At 37.3% G+C, this 25,839-nt stretch overlaps 1 protein-coding gene across 19 annotated transcripts in view; it reads right to left on the reverse strand.

Annotated features, from left to right (window-relative positions):
- Positions 1–313: 313 nt before the first annotated feature.
- The window catches only part of CREM (cAMP responsive element modulator), a 69,916-nt gene continuing 44,390 nt past the window's right edge, over positions 314–25,839 (reverse strand). For 4 of the 19 annotated variants that reach the window (XM_026483423.4, XM_026483426.4, XM_044378559.3 and 1 more), the window contains 4 exons: positions 22,567–22,755; positions 10,871–10,906; positions 6,967–7,123; positions 314–2,058 (listed from right to left, as the gene is read on the reverse strand). In XM_026483423.4, coding sequence (XP_026339208.1) covers positions 1,914–2,058; positions 6,967–7,123; positions 10,871–10,906; positions 22,567–22,755 — 527 coding nt within the window. In that variant the 3' untranslated portion in view covers positions 314–1,913. Of the gene's footprint in view, positions 2,059–6,966; positions 7,124–10,870; positions 10,907–15,187; positions 15,859–15,913; positions 16,341–22,566; positions 22,756–25,839 lie in introns of those variants that run through there. The other 15 variants (XM_026483427.4, XM_026483440.4, XM_026483429.4 and 12 more) reach the window with 12 other exon arrangements.

Below are 25,839 nucleotides of genomic sequence, written 5' to 3' on the forward strand. Positions count from 1 at the left end.
AGAGCTCAGACTCTGAAGGAAGGTTAAGTCTTTCTAAAAAGAGCCAAAACCAGCATGGCCTACCTTCTGGGAGTTACAGCTAAGGAAGAAAGAATGATGGCACGGCGGGGGGACAGCATTAGACACCATACCAAAGACCTCCTGTTTTTGTACCTCCCTGGCACGCTGACCAGGCCTCACTACTGAAATAGGAACTGGGGCCGGGGGCATCCTTAACAAATCAGAACGTATAAGAGAAGATATAGCAGAGTCTAGCACATGGGAGGCATTCAACAAATGTCTCAGAGTGAATGAGAGATGACAGAGCGTCTTATGATTAGGGCTTCGGGCTGATACCTAAAGCTTTTTATTATAAAGACAGAATGAAATGTAAATACCAGTAAGAACACTGCTGTCTCGATGTAATGGACTTCATCTGAATGTGCTGACATAAAAATCTTTGATCTGATATAGACTTCAAGCTGTTTTGAAATGGAAAATAAAATCTTGGGTTGTTTTTGTTTCTGCTTGAGAGCTCCTGTGGCTGTTAGCTAAAACTCAAAACAGGGCCCATCTGCAGAAAGGCCTTGTCCATCATCACATGACCTGAATCTCTCGTAGCTGCTCTTCTGCTTTACAGCTCCAGGGCCATCCCTCCAACGAGATGGCGGAAAGAGCATCTGCAGAGAGCATAACCCGGTGTAGAAATTGGCTCGCATACCCTTGAAGGTAGGCAAATACAATTTTAACTTTTACTTTTAGCACATTCCAGACATAAAAATTTGTTGTAACTTTCCTTAGGTTCATTCATCAAACTGACACTAAGAACTTCTGCAAGATCTTTTATATTACACAATAGAGTAAAAACTGTAGTAAATATTCAGATAGTTAAATGAGCACCAAACACTACAACATGTAACCAACATGGTTCTATTAAAAACTCTCTTCAACTATGGCATTCAAGGACAGAAATACAATACTTTCTTTACAAAGCAACGAATATAAAAATCTGCAAATGCCATAAATTCATTTATAGGCTCTTTTTTCTTTTCATATAGGCATGTCATTAGATTCTTTCGATTTTTTTCTTTCTTTCAATTCTTTCCTGAGGTATTTTTTGTGGTTTGCTTTTATTGTACTGCTGGATGCATTATCTTTGATCATCCTTTCCTAAAATGATTTTTAAAGACCTGCAAAAAATTTTATTGCATAGGACACTATTCATGACACAGAGGTTGGGAACTGCAAATATGTGGCATTGGAACAAGTCTTACAAATATTGCATTTTAAGAATTTGTTACATACATTTTTTTTTTTTTACAGCTTGTCTCTTTTTAAAAAATTGAAGTTACAGCTAAGAGTTAACTATAGTGAAGCATTTTAGGAATGTCAGAGGTTAGAGAATACGATGAATGATACAAAGGAAAAAAGCCATAATTCTTGCTGGCTATATATTGTATTGCCTTCAAAAGCAACTGTACATGTTGTAATCAGTTCATAGTTAAATATTTCTACTAATCTGTTTTAGGAGAGCAAATGTCTTTCAAAGTTTCAAGTTCCTCTATGAGCTTCTTGTTCTGAACTTCCAGCACTGCAACCCGACTCTCCAGACATTTTACATATTCTTTCTTTCGACGTCGACATTCTTTAGCAGCTTCCCTGAAAAAAAGTAGAAGCGAAAGGGCAAACAAAACATTTTTTTTTTTTTTTTGCATGCTATTGACAAGCAGACTGAAGTAAGCTTGGTAAATGTGATCATGGCTGCATTCCAAATCTTGGAACAGCGTTCCCAATTCAATGTCAAACACTAAGCCAAACTGGATTCTTAAGGGTCACAAGTGTCCCTTCCACGAGTCCTTATGGCAATTAGTAGAATTGCTGCATCTCCTGCCTTGATTAGAGTTCATAATAAACAAGGTCCAAGTCAAAGACAGTTACTCTGCTTTATGGCAATAAAGATCTTTGAGGGCCTTGAGTTCCTCAATGAGAGTCTTGTTTTGGTTTTCAAGCACAGCCACACGATTTTCAAGACATTTGACATATTCTTTCTTCTTCCTGCGACACTCCCGGGCAGCTTCCCTGGAACCAACACAAGGCAAATGACTACAGGAACAACCTCCCAGCACAATCCAGACTGGCTCAAATGAACTTCTGCCCCCCAGACTCAACAGCCAATCAATCCTAGGTAAGGTTTGTACAAAGCCACACAACAAATGTAACCAAGCACATGCCTTTTGTAAGATTACTTTCAAACAACAGGAACGACTTGAGAGCACGATCAACGTGTCCATCGTTGGTTGTAAATGCTGTTTTCTTAGGGCACACATTCCATGATAACAGTGACTAGAATGGTTTTCAGTAACCTAAAACAATAAGACCACATCCCCACGTGGAATTTCTACAAAAACATTTACAGATCCTTTCAGTTCTCTTAATTATTTTTGTCCACCAAAAGCCACATATTCCGTCACAATAAGTTAACTTTATTTGGTCAAAAATATTGGAAAAATTAATCCTCAGAAATTTGAAATGTCAATTTTGGAGACTTTGTTTCTTCAAGACTGAATCTCATCAGTAAAACAAATAAGCTCGACCATGACTGCGAGAAGCAGTTTATTGGCTAGAAAACAACGTGGATAAAGACAACAGTAAGCAAGTCACACACATTTTCATAAACCAAAATGAAATGGACTACGCTGCTGAAAATTAAGGAAGGGAAGAAGGGAGGGTACAGAATCCAGCACTCAATAATTCAGACAATTTAAACCCACGAAGTGAGAGCACCAATATTAAAACTTTGGAAAGGAAGCTACTATATAACCCAAAAGTGTATTTCAAGACTGTTTTTCAACCACGTGCATTTCCTACCCAATACACTGTCTTCAAAGCGCTGTCGGCATGCCCAAAGGAAGGAACAGACCAGCCAAAGCAACAAACACAAAGACACAGATGAGTTAGTCGTTTTCATGCATAACCCCGCCAAAAAATAATAAATAGAGCTAACATTTTTTCTCTTTCTCCTTTTTTTCAGGGTGAGAAGGGGTGGCAACTACATCATTTAACTCCTCTGTAGAACATACCCTCTGATAACAGTGTTCTTTTGGAGGAGTCAACTGAAAATAACTGCCTTTGGGGTACACTTCATATCAAAAAAGCCCACGTCGAAAGAGGTAACTCAAACATATATTAACAAGAGTTGTGTTGGTTGTCTAAACACTAGTTACTACAATGCTAGCTAGCGCTGCTGCAATTCTGACCCAGGAGTGACGTGTACGACAGATTTGGCCAATTCTGTTTTATTTTTAGGATAGTTGACTCACTAACAACTGGTTATCTGTTTTTTCTCCGCGGGACTAAGTGTCAGCAGAAAAAAAGACCTTGAAATCCCAGTGAACTGCAGGAAAAGATCAACCCCTACTTCCTAGCCAAGAACAATGCACTCACTCTGTGAACTCACAAAGTTCTCAGACTTCTCAACTAGTTAACAAGAAAATAAAAAAATGTAAGAAGTGAACCGAATCTGATAAATACAGATGGATTTAATCTACATGATGCATGGGGAAAAGTTGAGAATAAATCCAAGCACACTCATAAAACTTGCAACTCTTCTACAAAGGAACTAAGATACATTGAGGAATACCACTGTTTTCATGATTGAATCATTATATTAAATTCTAGATCTGGAAGGAAGATAATCACTTTACAAAACAAATTATCATTATAGGAAATTTTACATATCTAATAGCAGTGCTGTGATACTTATTTTTTAATTTTCTTTACCAAGGTCCACTATTTATTGTAAATATGATAATTCATCTCTCATGTGGGAACGGTGCAGGTTACCCGTCAAAATGTTCCAGCACAAAGCTTTAAATGATCGCACCAGTAGGTGGTACATTCCTAAGTACTTCCCTGCTATGGAAAACACCTGTTTCTTCTATTAATAGTTAACTCAGTTTTCAGGCTTCACATTTGTCTGGCTATATCCTCAGCATGGGGAGGAAATACACGGCAAAGAGGAAATGTTGACAAAGCTGTAAAGAAATATAAACTGTCGCTGGGCTGGGAGAAATCTCTATCAGATCTATCATAAATGCCAGCCAAAGAATAAAAATGGAATGTAGGAGAGGTCTTTCACATTAATAAGTAAAACCTACATACGTTCCATGAAGTTAAGTCTGAAGCTTATTCCGAGGTCTCGGAGGTGACTCTGGTGTAGTGCAGCGGGCAGGCTCTGGAAGAAAGACTGCCGGATTGCATATCCAGGTTCTGTCCCGTGCATGACCTTAACCAGCTCATTACTTAACCACTCTGAACCTCAGTCCCTCATCTGGAAAGTAAGGGTAATAACCAGACCTGGTCTCACGTGCAAGTTATGTGAGTTAGAGAAGCAGTAAAAACAAAGCATTTAAAACCTGCATATGGTACTTGCTCAGCTGAGCCACCTGTTAGCCATCGCTCTTCCCTCGTCCTGCTCTGAAACTGAGATCTGGAAAGCTGACACAGACCCTGCTCAGAATCCCTCGCAGCTAGGGATTCTATAGCTATTTCTCGCCAAGGAAATGTGGGTTTAACATGCTCCGAGGGTCTTCCAGGAGAAGATTTCGGAAGAGTTAGACTCAGCCGGCCCCAGTTTTTGGCTCTGGCCCTTCTCCCTTCTTCCTGCCTGATGCCACGCCTAGAGACGTGGCAGCCACGTTGTGACCCTAAGAACAAATGTCACCTGCTGAAGCTGACGGCAGTGAGGAGAAGCCTGGATCCTTGGTGACACTGCTGAGCCTTTGTTCTGGCTGCACTTACCTCTGGACCAGCCACGTAAGGTCAAAGTAACACCTGCGAGGTGAAGGCTCCATTTCCCTCGGTTATTCACAGCCCAAACACTAATGCTACCCAATAGCTGTTATCAGCTAACTATTTTTTTAAAACCTAAAATTTCATGATTGTTTTCCTCAGGGAAATATCTTATGTACGTGTAGGTAGTTGTGGGGCATATCTAGAGGAACCCACTGCCTAATATTTCACTATTTCATTGATAGTTCTACTGACAACATTTTTTAATCTAAAAATAAAGGTACAGAATAATGACAAAAGGGAAATAAGAACGCTACTTTCTAGGTCTTTCTATTTATTTTCTTTAGGAAAATAAGACATCAATGAACAATTTTACAATGTGCATTATTCCCACACTTTATATTTCTAAACTGAACTTTACAATGTAAATTCTGTGACCACAGAAGCAATTATTTTCATAGCTCCCTGAGATCTCTGAAAGGACAGTTTTAAAATATCCATATTCCTTCACCAGATCTAAGTTAGAGATCTTTGATAGCAAGACTTCCATAAAACAGCTATGTGTGATACTATGTAAGCCCCACCCATTCAGCCCCTTCAGGATTTCTGAGCAAAATGCTGACAATGAAAAATAGGAACCCAGCATGACTGAATTAACCAGGAACAACCACTGATAAAGATGTGTGTATCTTAATGATCCTATTGCTGGTAACCTGTTGCACTTTCCAGGGTACAAAACTCCACCTGGAGATCTGCAGTAACTACAATGTTTGGGAACTAAAGCCAACTTAAGGAGTCCTATATTATATCAAAACGTGACATTTATTTATTTAGATTTTATTTGACAGGGAGAGAGAGAGCAAGCACAGGCAGGGGGAGCTGCAGGCAGAAGGAGAGGGAGAAACAGGCTCCCTGCTGAGCAGGGAGCCCGACATGGGACTCAATCCCAGGATCCCGGGATCATGACCTGAGCAGAAGGCAGATGCTTAATTGACTGAGCCACCCAGGCGCCCTCAAAATATGACATTTAAGAGCATGTGAGTAAACTGAGGATAGCTGCTACTGGTTCACATTCAGTTACAAAGGATTGTTACGAAGTCAGTACTTATTTCTGACTTGTAGTGGCTCAGAAGCCACAATTTCTAACTAATGCCTACTAAACAAACCACCGCCATGTGATCCTGGTCAGAGGCAAGCACATGATGTCATCTGAAATGTTTTGTTTTCTTACAATGAGGACATGATTTAAACACTTAGGAATAGGGTGACCAGAAGACTGGGAGAACTCTTAGACTACTCTGTTCATTTTGAAAATCAGATTAACTTGCACCATTTTCCATCATAAAAACTAAACCAAGAAATAATATACAAGTCAAGTTGAAGAATTTTGGAAAACAGCATTTCTATGACATACTCCTGTTTAAAAAATAAAATTAGAGAAACATAGTACAAGAGTAAGTGAGAAAATGAGAGTGAGAACTGGAAGTACATATGCTATAATATTAGTAGGTATCTCTAAGTGATGGGGCTCTGAGTAATTTTGTTTCTTTCTGTTGCTTTGTATTTGCACTTGACCAAAATTTATCAGAATTAATATGTATTTCAGTATAGTAGGGAAAAAAAGTTACAAAATAGATAAAAGGAAACTACATATAAAAAACTTAGAAAATTCCATTCATTTATTTATTTATTTATTTATTTATTTGAGTGAACTCTACCCCCAACACAGGGATTGAACCCATGACCCTAAGATCAAGAGTTGCATGCTCTACTGACTAAGCCAGCCAGGCGCCCCTTTACTTAGGCTTAGAAAATCTTCACTCACACTTAATTTTGCTCATAAAGAAACAAAAGAATTACACTTATCACCTACTTTACAAAGGAAATACCAAGTAAAAAATAAATCTTTATTTGTAATAAAGCCCTTGCATCATCATTAAGAAAATTAATGTATCTTCTAGATATTACCCTTACCACACGTAGGGATGTGCCTCCTGCTGATGAAATGGTTTCCCGGCTAGGCACTCTGATGACAAGACAATCTAATTATCGTCACATGCAGAGCACAAACCCCAAAATGCCACAGAACACGTAACTTGGGAGAAGTGGCTTGGGAAAAGCAGTTTTTTTAAAAGCTCCACAGCAATAAGTTATGTGTCCGATAGGTGGTTACTGGTTTCTGGTGAAACATCCTACCTGTTTTTCATTAGCCTCAGCTCTCGTTTGCGTGTTGCTTCCTCGGCTAGTTGCTGGGGACTGTGCAAGCTTCCTGGCGAGGCAGCCATCACTACTCCCTGTGGCAAAGCAGTGGTAGGGGCTCGGATCTGGTAAGTCGGCATGTCACCAGTGGCGGCTGCAATGGAACGAAATATGACAAGTTTATATAAACAATTTACAATGTGATCTTTTATATAAAACTGACCTGAAAATAACATACTTCTTTTTACATGTCATAAGAAGTGACCTTGCTAATATTTAAGATGATTATTTTGAGCATTAAAGTCTTAGGTCAAAGATCTTCAGCACTTGAAACAGTAATATCAGCGTGCTCTATACAGTTAAGGTAGAAAAATGCCCCCGTGCATTTTAGAAAGGTTTTTTTATCAAAAGCTACATTAGGGAGGCTTTCCAACTGCTCTCCGGGGGGAAAAGCCTTGATGTGTTTATCAATTCACATCATGTAAATACTTTCACCATGGCCAATTTCAAGCTACCAGGGTGACCTCACGGAAGGTGGAGATGAAAAGACATACGCAGTAAGTAGCACACCATACGGTTAAGAGAGATGCAAATCACCTCAAGAGCACAGATAAAATTATGAGAAGTGATGAGTTTTGAGTATTTATTGTTTTTCACATAACTCATTCGTTAAATACATATGTATTTCTTTATATATATTTAATTTTAAACAATGGCTCTTTTTACAACCAGCTCACAAAAACCCTGAAAATTTAATAATCACTCTAGCAGACCAGTGGGAGCTGGCTCCAGCATACCACTGCAAAAATTTTAATTAAGCAGAACATCTCTATTCTCTGAATGTTCCAGATAAGAGATTTCCCTGTACCCTACACCATGCCTGAGACAGTTACTGGATGTCTTTAAATACAAGTCCTACTACCAGAAGATAACTGAGGTATTAGAAGGACAAACCTGGCTCGCTGTATTTTCAGTTTAAAAACCAAAACGAAATAAAGAACAAAACAGCAAAGCTCTACTTAAATCTGGTTTCTCTGGGGGATGATAATTTTTGTCTTAAGTAGGTTTCTTGAGATAATAATACATTTCTAAGTATTCATTTAAAAATTTTTCTAATTCTAGTGCATAGTTAAATGACAGACTTAATATTTACTTAGTATTCATGTTGAATACTAAAAGTCCTCCAAGTTTCCTAATTTATACTCAACATTTGCCTTTCTACTGTAATGAACATAGCTTCCTAGAAGAGACAGATGGATTTAAGTGATGAAATATGTTCCTACCACCACAGTTTCAACTTTGAGAATATATGGTCCAGAGTTAATCTGACACTCTAAGAGATCACAAAATTCATGCTGTCTCAAAGCTGACTGCAAGAAAAAGGGTTTTAAAAAGTTACCAAAGCCTACAAAAATTGGTCTGAACCAATGCCAATCAAAATAGAAAACACAGCACTTCCATATTTCATTAAAATACATTATAACCATTGAGTAAGAACTGAAATTTTACCCAAAAGGGACACAAAGATTTTTTTCACTTAAATAAGAGTATTACAAATGAAAATAGCTAAGCAGTTTAAAAGGTTAACCAAAAACTGATCTAGATACTCCTTTTGGGTAAATGCCAGGTTTTTTTTTTCCCCCTAGAGCTTAAGAATTAGGTGAAAATATTTTTTAAACTTTTAAAATATGGCTTTGGGGGAAGATCATTAAAGGTCTTCATAAGACTAACAAAAATACCACTTACAAGGATGCACTGCTCCGTCCTTCTATATATAACTTTAAAAACAATGGTGATAAAGTAACTGATAAATAAAAGGGTCACCAGCAAAATCTCTATCAATAATAAACTTGGGAAAAATCCTAAATTTGTTTTTGTGACTATTTAAAATACTGTATACACAGTTGTCTCATTATACGTCATAGATTATCTTTGCTTTGAAATATTTAAGAAGATAATTTTTAGAAGCTTTAAACTGTTAACTGGCTAAAGATTTTTTTATATTTTAATCATATTGTCAGAGGAGGTAGAATGGAGCAGAGAACAACAGCTCTCTCCTCTTTTCTCTTTACCCACATCCAGGGAAGAAGGTTACGGGATAATAAAGGTTGAAACAATGGAACAGCTGGAGACTACACAGGCTTTCTAAAACTGGAACAATAGCCAGTGACGAATGAGAAGTTTATGAGAAGTTTACGTGTCATCGTGTTGACATTCGCAGGCGGCATGGATGCAGACCTTGGTCTAGGGCTGTTCTTTTGCAAACTCTGGTCACAGAGAAGTGTAATAAAATTAACAGAGGGGTTTGTTATACTCTCTCTCTCCCTCTCCTTTTGTATACATCTGCTATTTTCTGTCCTATGAAGTTAGAGCAGAATGCTCATACGATGTGTAAAAGTTAGTTTAAAAGTATCCATTCTTTTTTAAAAAAGGGGAAAGAAAAGGGGGGGATAGGTGTACTTCATAGGTGAAAACTAAAGTTCATTCATTGGTCTTACAAGCAGAAATGGTTCTAAACTTTTGCCTGTTTCCAAAAGCTGAAACAACCCTCAAAGGAACACATTTGGCGCCATGAAGGATAAAAGCAATTCAAAAGAAGTATTCTTACAACATTCTGAGCAACAGCTCAGGAAAAAGATATCCCTTTAAAGTAACTTGGAAGGGGAGGATATATTTGGATATATATTAGTTCTGGGAGGTTAGCTAATAAATTGGGTTTTATTGCAACATTTCAGATATACTCTATATTTATTCAAAAATCAGATTGCAGGTCATTAGTTCAAGACAGAAATAGGAATTGGTATTAATTAGTAGGAATTAATATACATTTCTGTAATATCCTAAAGAATCTTTATGATGGTATACTTTTAGTGGTCACAGAGTAAATGTCAATGGATAAATTCCATATGCAAATATGATTTTATTAGTAAATACAGTAAAAAGATATGGGCAAAGAGAATCTCTTGTTTTGAGAACACCCAAACGTCAAAAAGTTTTGTGTTGAAAGAAGTGATAAAAAACCCTTTTAACTTGGCTAGCTTCAGTTTCCAATATCCTCAATTCAGTGGCAATTTATAGCAGATTCGATACCTAGAATCACAGTTCAAAGAACCACCTTACAGTCTTTGATGACATATTCTTATCCCTGAACTCCTCGTAGAAAGGCCAATTCCTCCCTGTCCCATCTAACTCCTAAATGTGTGTCCACGTGATTTATTCTAGAATTTCACTGTATACAATATTTCTGACAATAAATGAGTCACCAGCGGGGCTATCATCTTGTGACTGAAGAAAGATAATACGAGAAAGATACTTATATACTAATTTTATTTAAGGCAACAAAGACTTTAAAGACAAGTCAGAGGTGTCTTCTTTAGCTTGGTACTCCCTACACCCTAGCACAGTACCTGGCACATGGTGGGTGCTCGGTGGGTTTATACGCACACCGCGAAGGAAATTTTGAACTTGCCAGGGTTTTGCCTAGGCCCACTGTCATTTGAATGTTTAAAATAAGCAGTATTATTATTATAAGACTACTATTAGCTATTATTATAGCTAAGTCTTTAAGTCTTTAGCACTAAGACGTGGGAAGTCCTTACAAGATGCTATGTACTTATTCAAACTGGCATTACTTCCTAATCTTCCCTTACATACTAGTCATCTCACCTGGCATTTGAGCAGCAGATTAGTTCTAATTACAGTGTACTTCCCACTGTCTACCTCCTGACATGAATTTTTTTTTTTTATGTTTAGTATCAAATATTTCATGGAAAAAGAAAATTCCTAGAACTCTCAGTTCTGGTCATTAAGCTTCATACCTCTCTTCGCAAGCTTTAAACACGGTACAGGAGAAAAAGCATGGGATCTGGAGTCTGGATTCTAGTCCAGCTCTGCCACTTACCAGCCATGTGACTTGGGGCAAGTTCAGTTTCCTCATCTGTAAAATGGGGATACATTATCTCATTTAATACTCACAATAAACCCTGTAATGTATGTCAAAGTGTCTAGCACAGTGCCTGGCACATGGTAGGCATTCAGCAAATGTTAGTTCCCTTCCTCTTCCCTTCCTTAAGTTCTGAAAGACAATGTTCCAAATTATGCTTATACTGTATATTAGTTAAAAGGCATATAACATCCATAAATATATTTTCCCCTGGAGTTTCCCTTCTAACAAACCTGGGTAATAGAATGATTGAAATGTATGGCTCTTATCCCTTATTTGGTTTAAAAATATGCCTATTAAAAACTTCTAAAATTTCTACTATATTATATTCCTTTAAAGAATAAATCATTAAAAGATAATAAAAGTCCTTTTCAATGTTTATAATCATTTAGAATAGAACCTCAAAGGTGGAGAATCACAAGTAACCATATGATACAGTCTCATCAGACCGGTAATAAGAAAACTAACTGAAAAGCCTCACAAGTCAAAGAGGTGCTTGTTTCTTCCTAACAAAGAAAGAAATAAGAAACTCAGCCAAATGCCTATCTTGATAGTTTTTGAAGTGGAACAACTTATCCACATCCCAAATGGTGGTGATTTTGTTTGTTGATTTATCTTCTAATTGAGATCACTGAGCACATTAACTGAATTGAGCACATTATCTGAATAAAAACATTTTTATAAATGGAGCTCCTGCCTTCATATGTCATTTCGCTAGCTGTCCTTATCCCAAATCTACCTAAGTAACAAGCAACGGAGCTAACTTTGAAGCCGTACTGGTAAGCAGGGGACTTCTTTTCCACAGCTCCAAGAAGCTACTGACATCTTCACTTTTCTCTTTTTCGTTCTCTCCCTCCCTTCCACCGTGCCAGGGCACACAATTTCCGAATCAGCCTTGTCCTTGCCTGGTGTCTCAAAACCTTTCCCTTCTCCACTGCTCTATTTTTTCCAGGAAAATTAAACTCTACATAAACACGACTATTAAAGCGCTGAACATTTTCAAATTTGTTACAATAACACTTGGACCACAAAGAATTAAGTCATTAAGTATTTTTACTTTAAGTTACATATAAGGGAACTTCCTGAGTTGTTGAAGTGAAAATTTTAAGAGTCAAAAAAAAGTCTATGTAAAAGATGAGACATTTTATAAATATTGAAATGAAAAGTTCTATATATTATCAAATATATACTCTATTGCCCTAGGAGAGAAATAATAAATAGTCTAGAAAAAAATTCATTTTGACTACTTAAAATGATGCAAGCTTTATTTTGTATGTTTTCTAAGTAGCGTGTAGTATGTTGTGGTAACTCATCTACCATTAGCATGAATTTACCGGGTGAATTTTGAGGAGCGATGTACTATGGTGTGAGCAGAACCTGACAAGGTCTGCTCTTGAAGTCTGAAGGTCCAAACTGGTTCACCACTTGTTAGCTTTGTGGGCTTGGGCGAGTTCTACACCATTCTGATCCACGTTTTTATATGAAAAATGAATATAATATTATCTGCTCTGAGTGCATCAGGAAAAATACATGAAAAGTGTTTCTCCTCTTGGGTATTTAAATAGAGTTTCCTCAGCGAGGCCTGCCTGGATCCTTTGACCTATGTTACCACTTCCTGTAGGTCTCTCACCATCTGATCGTTTGATGGCACTGACCACATTTGTATTTGTATTTACACTGTAACACTGCGATTTTTTTAAAGCTTATATAAATGCAAAGTATCATAATTATTTTATTAGGCAATATATTCATATAGGCAAATAAAACTGGGCAGAGTGAAACAATCATCCCAAAAAATTTTCATTGAATTTTTTTCAAAAATAGTGGGAACATAGCACAATGGAAATTTCAATAAACCTTCCACGCAGATTTGGAGTTTTATTAAAACTTAAAGTAGATAAATGACTTTTTTCTCTTCTAACATGATGATAACTTGCTTTGCTGGCAACTTTAAGAAACTGTTAAACCTAATCCAAACCTTTCTTTTATGTGAAAATTCCCCAACAATAACCTTTCAAGTGCCCTCCTTTCACAAGGTGCCCTCCTTTCACAAGGTGAAATGTATCCTTATTCTCATGCATCAAATATTAACTAAGACACTATTTTCCAAATTTGAATAAGTTGGAATATTTATTTTTAACAATTCAGAAATCTAGGCTGAATACAACATAGTAGAGTTTTTTTGACTCAGACACTAAAATATATGGAATAAGGCTCTTAATATCAGCTTATGAATAAAGCCAAAAACTATTTCTAGCAAAAAGTTAAACTATACCCAAAAGTCTCAATAATACAATTCTATAAACTATAGATGTTCACTTTCCACATTTTATTCCATGATCCTATAAATCAATACTCCTAAAAACTTTTCCCATACCAGTCATTGTCAGGAACCTGATTTTGGTCTAGACAAGTTTTTCAAACTGTAAGTTTTAGACCATTAGTGGGTCACAAAATCAATTTCATGAGCAACAGAAAAAACAGAAAAGTATACTACATCTCTACTATATGTAAAGATAAGCACTTAAAAAAAAAACAAAACCAAACCAACCAACCAACCAAAAACACTGCAGGGCTTGAACTCATGACCCTGACATCAAGACCTGAGCTGAGATCAAGAGTCAGAAGCTTAACTGACTGAGCTACCCAGGTGCCCCAAGATAAGCATTAGAGACAAACCATAAGAGACTCTTAATCATAGGAAACAAACGGTTGCTGGAGGAGAGGGGTGTGAGGGGATGGGGTAACTGGGTGCTGGACATTAAGGAGGGCATGTGATGTAATGAGCACTGGGTATGATATAAGACTGATGAATCACTGACCTCTACTTCTGAAACCAATAATTATGTTATTTATATATGTTAATTATATGTTAATTAATTGAACTTAAAAAAAACAAAAGAAGAAAAAAAACTTGTTTTATGTATACACACACACACACACACACACACACACACACACGGGGGTCATGATCAAAAAAAATGTGTAAGCCAAAGATCTACATGAGTCCACTTGGTTCACCAATCCACACAGGTAGCTATTCTATTACTTCAAAAAAGTCCCTTAAACACTGTGCTCTTTGGGCCCCTCAAAAAAAAAAAGTGTTTTTCATTTTTAAACAGCATTTCAAAATAGAATTTTTTCTGTGAAAACTGATCAGATTTCTAAAAATGATGATTTCCAAAGCACAATGAGGTCTTGTGAAAAAAGTCTGACATTTTTTAGTTTTAGCACTTGGAAAATTTTAAACTGGAAGTAACTCATGTATAAGCATTATGGATAAAACTGTGAAACAAAGCTCTTCAAGGATGGTGTATGTTCATTCTGTGCACATAAATGTATAAAAATGTTCACTTACAAGCAATGGTTAAAAAATATGCAGAGTTTTACCTTAAACTTTCATCTTTAAATATATTGTATATTTTCAAATCTTTATTTTTTATTATAATTTTCTCTCATGGTTAGACATGAGAATTGGAATTAAAGGCTTAGTAAAGAAGGATATAAGCCAACTAATAATTTTTAGCAGATAAATAGATGCACAAAATGCCTTTTGCTTCTAGAATCACATTACATGCAGTATTTGAGATTAAGTCCATCTGTATCTTACAATAAACTTGTCATTTGAGAGTTTCTGCAATCTATAGCTTTTCTAAAATTTCACAAAAACTTTGAGAAAAATAATAGCGCATCAAGATAATTTTCAAAACGCTTTAATACAGATTTTAGTTGCTCAAATCAATGGAATGTTCCCATCTAGGAAGAGGGTTTAGACCCACTAACCCTGAGAAGCTAAACTGTGGCGAAGCTGTTTACAATCATCCATTCTTCGTGAATTCAACTGCAAATTCAGAACTCGGCTAGAAGTGAGACACCACAGAAAAAACAATGCAACCCTAACACAGAACATTAGCAACTACGTCAGAATCATTACCTCTAATTAAGAAAACCAAACAACAGAAGGATTACTGATCACAAATTTCAAGAACTGAGACTGGGAGGTGGAGGGGCGGGGGTGGGGTGACAACTTTCAGACGAGCACTTCCCTGACTGGGCGCTAGGGGGCACCGTGAGGCGCCAGTGCCCGAGAGCAAGCAAGGGTGCGGAAACCCTCCAGCTCCAGAGCCCACCTCTCCCGGGGCACGTGCGGGGCGGCCGCAGCGGGAGGCTCGACCGTCCCACGTAGGCGTAGGCGGGACAGACGGCGGCGGAGTTGCGCTCACCCAAGCGTTACAGGGTTCACAAAGCGTTCCCCCTCGTCAGGCAGATACTTACCTCGGGAGAAACGTTCAAGCAAGGCTTACGAGAAAAGCTATTCTGTGCAAGAGCGATCTTGGGGAGAGAGGCAGGGGCGAGCTAGTTAGCAGCCCTCAATCTGTCGGCAGCACTTGACAAAGCAGAAAGGAACTGACTAAATCACAGCATGACTCGGGGCTGACGTCAATGTGCAGCTCGCTTGGAGTTTAACTTTTCCACTTCCCTGCCGAACACGATTCCAGGAAATGTAGTGACGTCAGCCTTTTGAACTCGATTAGCTGAGGTGCAGACCATTGTAAATACAGGAGGAAAGAACCAAGCAGGCACGCAAACACCCCTCACACGCTGGGTTTTCCTGTGCTGTTTTGGAGCAACGTTTGTACACGACAATGAAATCGAAGCTTAATTTTTTACAAGTTGAACAGTATGTATGTTTAACTTGTAGCTGCATTGGGTTTGCAACAGGTTGCAGATGAAGTAACAGCTTATTTTAGTAAAGCAGAACGGAGAGAGAGACAGGATCACTGCCTTGGCCAAATAAGCTATACGCTGAACAAAACAACACTTTCACTAAGATGCCTTCACAGAGTGTGCTGAAGACATACAGATAGAGAAGAAAAGAAAGTTCTTACTCCTCAGCTGCTAGAAAATTAATATTTTGAAATACTCCGAGGTCCCTAAATTTTTCTAAACTTCAAGGTGAAATTTTCAGAATTAATTTAAATCTCTCTTTAAAATTCTTACCTGTTTCATCTCCAGTTACAGCCATGATGGGCTTCTGCATACAGAACTGTCTTGTCTCCCCTATCACAGGTTGACATACAGTGTTCCAAACTAGCAAGCATGTGCAGGATAAGTAGGAGTAACTGACATCACAATGACATCACTAGCCTATCACTGCCATCAATTTGCTTTGTCACAGAGGAGCTCAATGAAACCAAAGCCCTATAAAAGCCCTTCCTGTAATAAACCATATTAATGTTCTTGTTTCTCATTGTACATAGAAATCTGTTGAGATGGGCTCTGGCAAAAAAAAAAAAAGGTCTCATTAGCATTAAGTTACAAGACTGTTTCTTAAGGAGCAACTAACTTTTTGATTATTGTTCTCTCCAAGGTTTCTAAGATAAACAAAGGGGGCATAAATTCTGTGGGGTTTTTTTTTTTTTATAACTTGCAGGAGAAAAAAATACATGGAGATCAAAACAACAACAAAAAACCTGACAATCAGCCCAGAAAAACAAATATTGTGAAATACACAGAAATGTATTTCTTGAACACTTCTAAATTCATCAAGCAAGAAACACCCAGCCACCTTTGTTCACTTAACACAGTTCTATTTGCTGAACTATTTGCTACAGTGCCATAAAATCCAGCTCTTCCCAAGGTGACACAGAATTTGCTAATTTCACTTGAAAGAATAAATACTGACATTTAAAAAATTCACTGTGCCAAATGTAGCAAGAACTACACAGCATTCTTCCATAAATATTAGTTCGAACCATAGGAATTTGCTGTTTGACCTTTTTGGCCCACAAAAAAAAAAAAAAGCAATTTCATGAGGCTCAATCTAATATATTATTTTACTAAATTAAAATCCCTTGAAAAGAATTTGGGGATTTTTAAAAAATTCATAAATAAATCACAATTACTACTAGTAAATTTTTTAAATGCCAACTGTTATTTGGATCACTTCAGGGCATGAAGAGCTGGATCGCTATAGGAAATTTAACAACGGCAAGTTTAGATAAAAAGTTAGCTCTGGTTCACCAGTGTAAAAGACCGTAGTCTGAAAGAAATGATTTGCATCTATCTAGCGCACAATAATAAGCGACATGACACTGGTGGGCTGAGTAAAGCCCATTCCCGTATATGATTAGAATTCAACCTAACCTTATGCCGAAGATGTCGATGTGCGTCTCCAGAGCCCATGAACTGAAGATATCTGGCTAAGTAAGAAAGTCTGGAGATCAACCTAGATACCAATCCCAAACAGAGGCTCCATGATAGACTCTCTTCCATCCCAGCCACACCTAAGGGTTTGGGTCCAAGAGTACTAGTCAATTTTATTACCAATTTCAGAAAGTTCAAATTGGTTTTAATCTAATTTCTTTAAATTGGCACTTAGGTGTTCGATAAATATTAGTGTAGAAAAATGGTAGAGGAAGGAAAGGAAAGAGGGAAGTTGGTTGGTTGGTTGACTACTGCTCTTAGTAAAGTTTTAATATATTCCATGGACCAGATAAACCCAGTTAACCAGCACTAATAACATTTTCTCCAGAAGAAGAGTATTTCACTTTCATTTAATAAATGGTTTTATTAAACATTATCATACGCCAGGGACTGTGCTAGATACTAAGGATCTCTATCCGAACAGAAGTTACTATCTAGGCATGTCACACACACCCTAAGGAGGTACAGTAGGAACTGACAGGAGGTTATCTAAACCAGATCTGCAGGATCAGGGAAGGCTTCCTGGTGGAAGTACTAAAACGAAGCCTGAATAATGCAAATGACTGACATAAGCATTCCTGTCAGGGCGAATGGCTAAGTGTGAGGCTCTGAAAAGGAAGAGAGGGTGTGGCATAGTACAGGAAATGAAGAAATCCAGCACAGAGCTGCATGACAAAAGAGGGAGAAGCTGAGAGGGACAAGGCTAGGAAAGGTGGCAAGGCCTAGATCAAGCAAACGTTTGGGCTATGTTAAAGATTTTGAACTAAGGGACGCCTGGGTGGCTCAGTCAGTGAAGCGTCTCCTTTCAGCTCAGGTCATGATCCCAGGGTCCTGGGATCCTTGCTCAGTGGGGAGCCTGCTTCTCCCTCTGCCTGTAGCTCCCCTGACGTGTGCGCTCTCTTTCTCTCTCTCTGACAAATAAATAAAATCTTAAAAAAAAAAAAAAAGATTTTGGACTTTGTGTAATAAGTAAAAGGAATTCACTGAAGAAGTCTGAATAGGAGGCTAACATGATTAGATTTGAATTTTAGAAATACCACTCTGAACTGAGGAATTGAGAGTATAATGGAAAAGAGAAAATGTTGGAGGCAGAGACATTTGTTTTTAAGAAATATTAGTAGCTACCAGAATCACTGGGAGGGATGAAGAAAGAAAGGGAGCCTGAACTTTCAGGAACAATTCTCAAAAAACCAGGCCAAGAAGGGATTTGCCACCTCTGGCATGATTAGGAAGATCAGAAAACTTCTCCCCAACTACCAGCTTCACGGCAGCCACCTGGCAGGGAGAGGACAGGTTGGAGCGGATGGCAGCCAAAGTAGTATTAGACGGCAGGAGTGGAGAGGAGTGGAAGGATGAGTAGTTTAGCTGGGAGGAAGAAGGGATGACACACAGGTTTCTAGCCCATTTCTAGTCTGAAGCAACAGGTTGGACAGAAGTCCATTACTGAAATAGGGTAAACAAAAGGGTGGGGAAAATGGATGTGACTTTGGACTTAAAGAATCAAAGAGATGTTCATGGGACCTCTAAGCAGCTAGCTGGAGTCAGGGGCATGGTCACAGTGCACTGACGCCATGGGCAGGGAAGAGGTCATCCAGGGAGAGGGCTCCAGTCAGATGGAGGAGGGCCCAGGACACAATCTTGACAAACACCAGCTAACACTGAAGAGACGAGCAGAGGAAGATAGACCAACCAAGGAAACTGAAAGAGGTGTAGGAAAGAGAGAAGAAAAAACTGGTAAGAATACAGTACCATGATGGGAAGTGAAGGAAGCAGAAGTCGATAGCGTTAAATACTGCTGAGGGATCAATCAAGATAAGGACTGGGTCTCAAAAAGAAATCACTGTGACCTGTGAACGGAATGACAGGATGGAAGGTGATGGAGAGTAAGTAACACAAGATGCCCACGGAGCCTGTATTTAACATAGAAGTAGAACTCCTATCACCATTATTTTAAGGAGAAGGGAAAAGGAAAGGAAAAGAAAAGGCAAAGAAGGGGAAAGATTAAAAGAAACCACAAGGAATCAGGATCGGAAGGGAAGAAACAAGTACCTTACTTGTATTTGATATAAACATTCATACACCAGCACTGATAGATTCACAAAGAATGAGCACATTCTTAGAAGTAATTTCAGTTTGGCAAGATCAATAAATAACTTCTTAACAAGTCAGTAATATTTCTCTACAGCAGCAACAACTAGAAAATGTATCATTCATAATAGCAACAAAAACCTCCAAGCATTTAGGAACTAACTTAAAGAATATAAAGGACTTCCATGGAGAAAATTTTGAACTGTTAAAAGTTAAAGTAAGATCTAAATAAATGAGGCATTCTACGCTTTGGAACAGGTCAATTTAATATTATAAAGACTCAGTTCTTTCTCTCCCTTGTACACTGTTCCTAGGAATGGTACAGCCACAATGGCAAATAGTACGGAGGGTCCTCAACAAATTAAAAATAGAACTACTCTATGATTCAGCAATCGCACTACTGGGTATTTATCCAAAACAAACAAACAAACAAACAAAAAACAAAAATACCCCAGAAACAGTAATTGAGAAGATACATGCAGCCCCATGTTCACTGCAGCATTATTTACAACAGCCAAGATATGGAAGCAGCCTGAGTGTCCACTGATAGATGAATGGATAAAGAAAACGCACTGAGTGCACACGCACATACAAACACACATTATTATTATTAAAGAGGAGAAGGAAAAGAAGGAAGGAAATATTGCCATTTGTGACAACATGGATGGAACTTGAGGGCATTATGCTAAGTGAAGTGAGTCAGAGAAAAGACAAATACCGTACGATGGTATTTCCAAGTGGAATCCTCACCACCACCACCACCAAAAACCCCGGGACTCAGCGATTCAGAGAACAGACAGGTGGCTCCCAGAGAAGGGAGAGAAAGAACTGAGGTCTTTACGGAGGGTGGTGTTGGCAGAGAGGGAGTGTACAAAGTAGAAAATGGGTGGTAATCAAAAGGTACAAACTTCCAGTCACAAAATAAGTCCTGGGATGTGGTGTACAGCATGGTGGCTATAGTAATAATGCTGTGCTGTCTGTTTGAAAGTTGCTGAGAGAGGAGTTCTTAAAAGTTCTCATCACAAGAAAAAACAATTTGTAACTCTGTGGTGGTGGGTGTTAACCACTTACTGATTTACTGTGGTGGTCACTTATTGCATCTAAACGGATGTCAAATCATCATGTTGTCCGCTTGAAAATAATACAACTGCCATACGCTAATTATATCTCAGTTTAAAAAAAACTCGTTTCCCCTAAATTAATCTATACATTAAATGCAACCTCATTATTGGTTTTATTATTACACTGTTATTATTTAGAAACTTAAATTTATTCTAAATGCATATTCACATAAGCTAGATCAGCACTAAAAGAAATTATTTTTAAAGATAAAAAAGGGAAACTTGTCCTATGAGATAACAAACCAGTATGGTACTGGCAAATAGAAAAGGAGACCTATACGGGGCACCTGGGTGGCACAGTCGGTTAAGTGTCCCACTTTAAATATCCATGCACTGGATATTTAAATCTTCATAGACTAGGTAATAAAAAAATATGTATTAGGTACAACATTTACAACCCCCAAATGAAGATTATTTACTTAATTTAAAAATTCATTCACGTGTCCCAAGTCTTCTCCCCATCATGCTATTCGGATTGGAACCTTTCTTTAGAGCCAGTAAAACCTGCTAAAAAGTGAAAATCATATAATTTAACCTGTTGTTGTTAAATGTACTAAAATAGTTCTTCGAGCCTTTTAAAGTGCCCCCCCCCCCCCGTCTGCGTCCTGTATATTTCAGAAATCTCAGGGTTGTGAGACCGAGCTCCGCATGGGGCTCTGTGCTCAGCACAGAGTCGACTTAAGACTCTCTCTCTCTCTACCCCTCCCTCCCGCTCACTCTCTTACTCTCTCTAAAATAAATAAATATTTAAAAAAAAAAAGAAAGAAAAGGAGACCAATAGTAGAGAATAGAGAGTTCTAAGACAGATCCAAGTGTACACGAGAATCTACTGCATAATTAAGACTGTCTCATAAATTAATAGGGAAAGGACAAACCACGCGTAGAAGAAAACTGGCTCCATATGTGGAGAAAAATGAAAATGAATTCCCACCTAATACTCTATACAGAGGTGAAATTCAGGTGGACTAAGGACAAAAATGTGAAAGGTAAAACTATAAAGCTAATATAATTACTATAAAAAATATCTTTGTAGAAGATATTTTCTTCTAAAATATCTTCTTTTAGAAGATAGAAGAAAAAGAGTGCCTAAATGAAATCCCACAAGCACAAAACTCTTTAGTTTATTATCTATGCAAAACATAAAAAATTTTTAAAGCTCTTCTGGTGAAAGTATCAGGTTTACAGTGGATTTTCCATATAAAAAAAGATGAATTAGAAGAAATGATGATTCTTTATGGTTATTTATTTAGACATAGAGGGTTCATGAGAATCAGGGGAAATAAAGCAGGTGGCTTTGATTTTACAACGAAAAGAAAACAAAGTATTAGGTAAGTACTATAAATTTGTTTTACTCCATAAACGGAGTGGAACTGCCACTCAGTTCTTCATACACTTTTATTATAGTCCACATTAACCCCCCAAATACCTAAGAGTAAAGCTAATTAGCAAGAGATTTGTCAATTGGAATCTGCTTTTATCCATACCTTCAAGACTTTTAAGTCAAAAGAACGAATATTATTCCTTTTAAAATTAGTGCTACATCAAACATCCTAAGCAAATGCTAACAGGAATAGAGTTAACTGAAAACATAGGGTTTTTGCAAGTTGTATTAAACACATTATAGTTATTATGAGCAAAACTGAATGAAATTAAAATAACGTATAATTTGAATTTAATTGAAATCCTAAGTTATCCTAAAAGCTTAGGGTTACATCCCAAATGTTTTATTTTACTACTTCCATATGAAGTAGAATGGGCACCTGACATTTAAATAGTATATTTAAACGGTCTAGAGAAAAAATTGTTTTTAAACGAAATGTCTAGAAATCAGACTTGAGTGTAACATCTGGGGAAAATGCCCAATTCAGTGCACCATGCACTGGATATTTAAATCTTCATAGACTAGGTAATAAAAAAATATGTATTAGGTACAACATTTACAACCCCCAAATGAAGATTATTTACTTAATTTAAAAATTCATTCACGTGTCCCAAGTCTTCTCCTCATCATACTATTGGATTGGAACCTTTCTTTAGAGCCAGTAAAACCTGCTAAAAAGTGAAAATCATATAATTTAACCTGTTGTTGTTAAATGTACTAAAATAGTTCTTCGAGCCTTTTAAAGTGCCCCCCCCCAGTCTGCGTCCTGTATATTTCAGAAAACTATAAAATCACCATAACTGGTGCGATATAGTGATGCACAGGTATTGTAAATGTATGAGATTAATAAAATATACCTTGAACAACAACCTGGCTGCCTGGGACAAAGAACTGCTGTGTGCCATCAGCTGACTGTGCTGCGTACTGTACAATTGTAGCACCTGGCGGAGGAGCTCCTGAATTTGTCATTGTTAATGCCTGCAGTCCCTGAACACCATCAGATCCTGGGTTAGAAATCTGGATTGTTCCACCTTGGGCTATAGCAACTTAACAAAAAAAGAAAAGAAATATTAGAGAATTTCAGGATTCACTTGTAATAATCCCATATTGGAAGAATACACTATGGGTCTGTTAATTACCAATGCTTCTCATTGTCAGTTTACCCTTATTTCTCTATGCTGAATTGATAAGGAGATCCTTCTTCATGGGACAACACTCTGAAAAAGCTCATAAACACTTGAAAATATCTTATATTCAGAATTATTTGAAATACATAAAACCCATGGAGCTTTGCCTCTTCCTTGGTATCCATCCAGCTAAATTATTTAAGAGGAAGAGTGGAGATGAGGACAGGGAGGAAGACCAGCTTCTTGGTTTTCTCCATTCTTTCATGTTTTTAGTTATAGATAAGTAGTATTCTTCTAATATTTAATAAAAAGTAAAATTCCATCGAGCATCACAATTCCAATGAATTTATACCTTCATTCAGCTAACTACTTCTCTAATTTATCATCAAAAGAAAGTAGCTCTTGATGGAATATATATATTACCATATATTTTGGTTTTAAAGCTGAAGTCTACAAAACTGTAACCTTTACCATTTTGACTATGTCAGGAGAATCCTGAAATATAAAACATTAAGTTGCAAAGGATCTTAAAATATAACTATTGAAAGAATTTGTGCTATAATATTTACCTCTACCAAGTGTCTTGAATAACTGCAGCTCAGGGCAACAAATAGGAGACAGACTTCCTCTAAACACTGGGACTTGCCAGTCATGTTTAAAAGTTAACATATTAACCAAAAGTTTCCAAAGAACAACTGATCAAATGTTTTGTTTTCAAATTTCACTCTATTAGACAAATAAGCACTGTTTAAATTATCTGAGAGTTCTGTATACTTTAACATAAATATTATGACTCTATGGTTTAAGTGGAACCAAAGGCTATGCTTTCAAAAACAAAAATCACATATAAACTAGTCAGAATAACACAACACCTGTAACTCAACGTAAACGCCTTACAGGAATGTTACAGTAGTGTGTCAAAATGGATGCTGAATACTTCCAACTTACTCCCCAATGTTTTCAACAGTATCGAAGCAAGGGCCCATTTAGGTGAACATCTGGTTTTATAAACCTGTCCAAACTACCTGGAAAGAGTAACGACAAATTCTTAGCTCCTTGACCTGAGGCCTAACACAGAAAGATGGGTTCACATTTTGAAAAAGACTTCTGCAAGCTGCATTCTCTGTGGTTTTGCTCTTCGACGGGCCACCATTAGGATAGGGTTGACGGAAACTTGAGAGTCAGTTACAGAATACATCAAGGATGCGAAATTTATGTAATATCAGTTTCTTTATCTGGCTCACGCAGAGGATCATATTCTGTACACATTTTAAAAACAAGGGTCTCAGGAGTCACCCTTTATAACAAAAGAGTTTGGAAGAAACCTAACTATGCCTGCTTTCTTAAGAGAGAAGTATGAAAGAGAAGAGATCGTGCTTCCTCAGGTCTTCATGACTGACATGAATGTATTTCATATGTTGTCATTTATGCGAATGTGTGTTTTCAGTTGATAATGAGTTTAGTGTTACAGAAATAGTGGTTTAGAAGGAGCAGGCACAGGCAGTGTAACCACGATGTGGAGGAAGCACAAAGCCTAGCATACAGTAGGCACTCAATAAATGATGAATAAATGGCTATCATTTCCTCAAGACAGACTACACCATAAACAATGTAAGCCGCTTGGGAATCTAGAAGAGCTAAATAAAGGACGGCTTCAAATTCTAATCACAGAACTTAATTTTCAATGCCGGGACGATCAACAAGCTTTGGGACTAGTAGAAAATCTAAGGTGAGAGTAGTTGCTGCCAAGGATAAGAACATGAAATAGGTCCATCACAAAGACCCCTACTTTCTTTTCGTATTTTCTTTTTTTCCACCTTTTCTTTTTTTCAATAATGATTCCTCATAGTTCCAACCAAACTTCTTTGCTTTCACAATGTGAAAAGTTGATATATAAGGAATCTGTTCCTCTCATCATTTTATTTTCTGGTCAAGTCATTAAGTAATTAGTGGAAAACAAAAGCTAAACACACACACACACACACACACACACACACAAGCTAGCTCTAGGGAAAAACATTTCTACAGATAAGTCTTGTACTTTAACCTAGCTTGTATTTTTTATACCAAAGGCACTTTTGATTTTGGCATTATCAAATGACAGAGGACCTTCCCATTCAAAATGTTACCTCTCATTTGACAATAAACAAGATTTCCCAGTGCTCCAGGATACCAGAATTAGGTCTTGTGTGTGTGTTTATGTGTGTGTATGTGTATTCAAGATTTGAAGAGGAAACTTTTCAGGTTACAAAATATTCAAGGACAGCAAAATATGTGTTTTCAGTAAACACATACCAAGATAAATTAAATAGTGGGAAAAATTAAGATGAAATTAGCTGAATGAGTTTAGTCACATCTTCCATTTTACCTAATTATTTTTAACTTATGGAAATTTGCTAGCAAACATGAAAGTAGAAAGAATTTTGTGTCATCTATTTTCCTTGCCCACACATCCCCAACTTTTTTTTTTTTTTTTTTTGGTCTGGGGTATTTCAAAACAAATCCCAGACATTGTAACTAGCTAATCATTTTTAAATAAAATGATTGACCCATACGAAGGCCATTAGTAACCAATGAAGATAAAACACCTTTGTATTTCCTACCAATTTTACTTTGGGGACCTGGGCTCTATCAATGATTTCTTAGACTGACACATGCAACTGAGGCATAAAAGCTTATACCTCTGGCCTCACTGCTGATCACAGTGAAGAGTCCACACTGGTCTATGAAGACTGACTGGGACTCAAACCGAAGTAAAAGTGTTTTTATTTTAGATTATATATACTGATATTCCTCTTTTAAGTAATCTTTAATAACATTAATTTGATAAAATAATCTACATTGAATTAAAATTGAACAGCTAGATTATATAATCAGGTAATTCTACTTCAATGTCCATTATTAATAGATTCAAGCCTGCAAGTATGCTACTGCTCATAATAATGGTGGGTAGAGGTTAGGCTCTGTTGTCCTAGTTGTTCTGGGAGTTAGCTAACTTTTTTG

This window comes from Ursus arctos, unplaced genomic scaffold (genome assembly GCF_023065955.2).
Source record: "Ursus arctos isolate Adak ecotype North America unplaced genomic scaffold, UrsArc2.0 scaffold_30, whole genome shotgun sequence".
In the NCBI taxonomy this organism is placed as follows: domain Eukaryota; kingdom Metazoa; phylum Chordata; class Mammalia; order Carnivora; family Ursidae; genus Ursus; species Ursus arctos.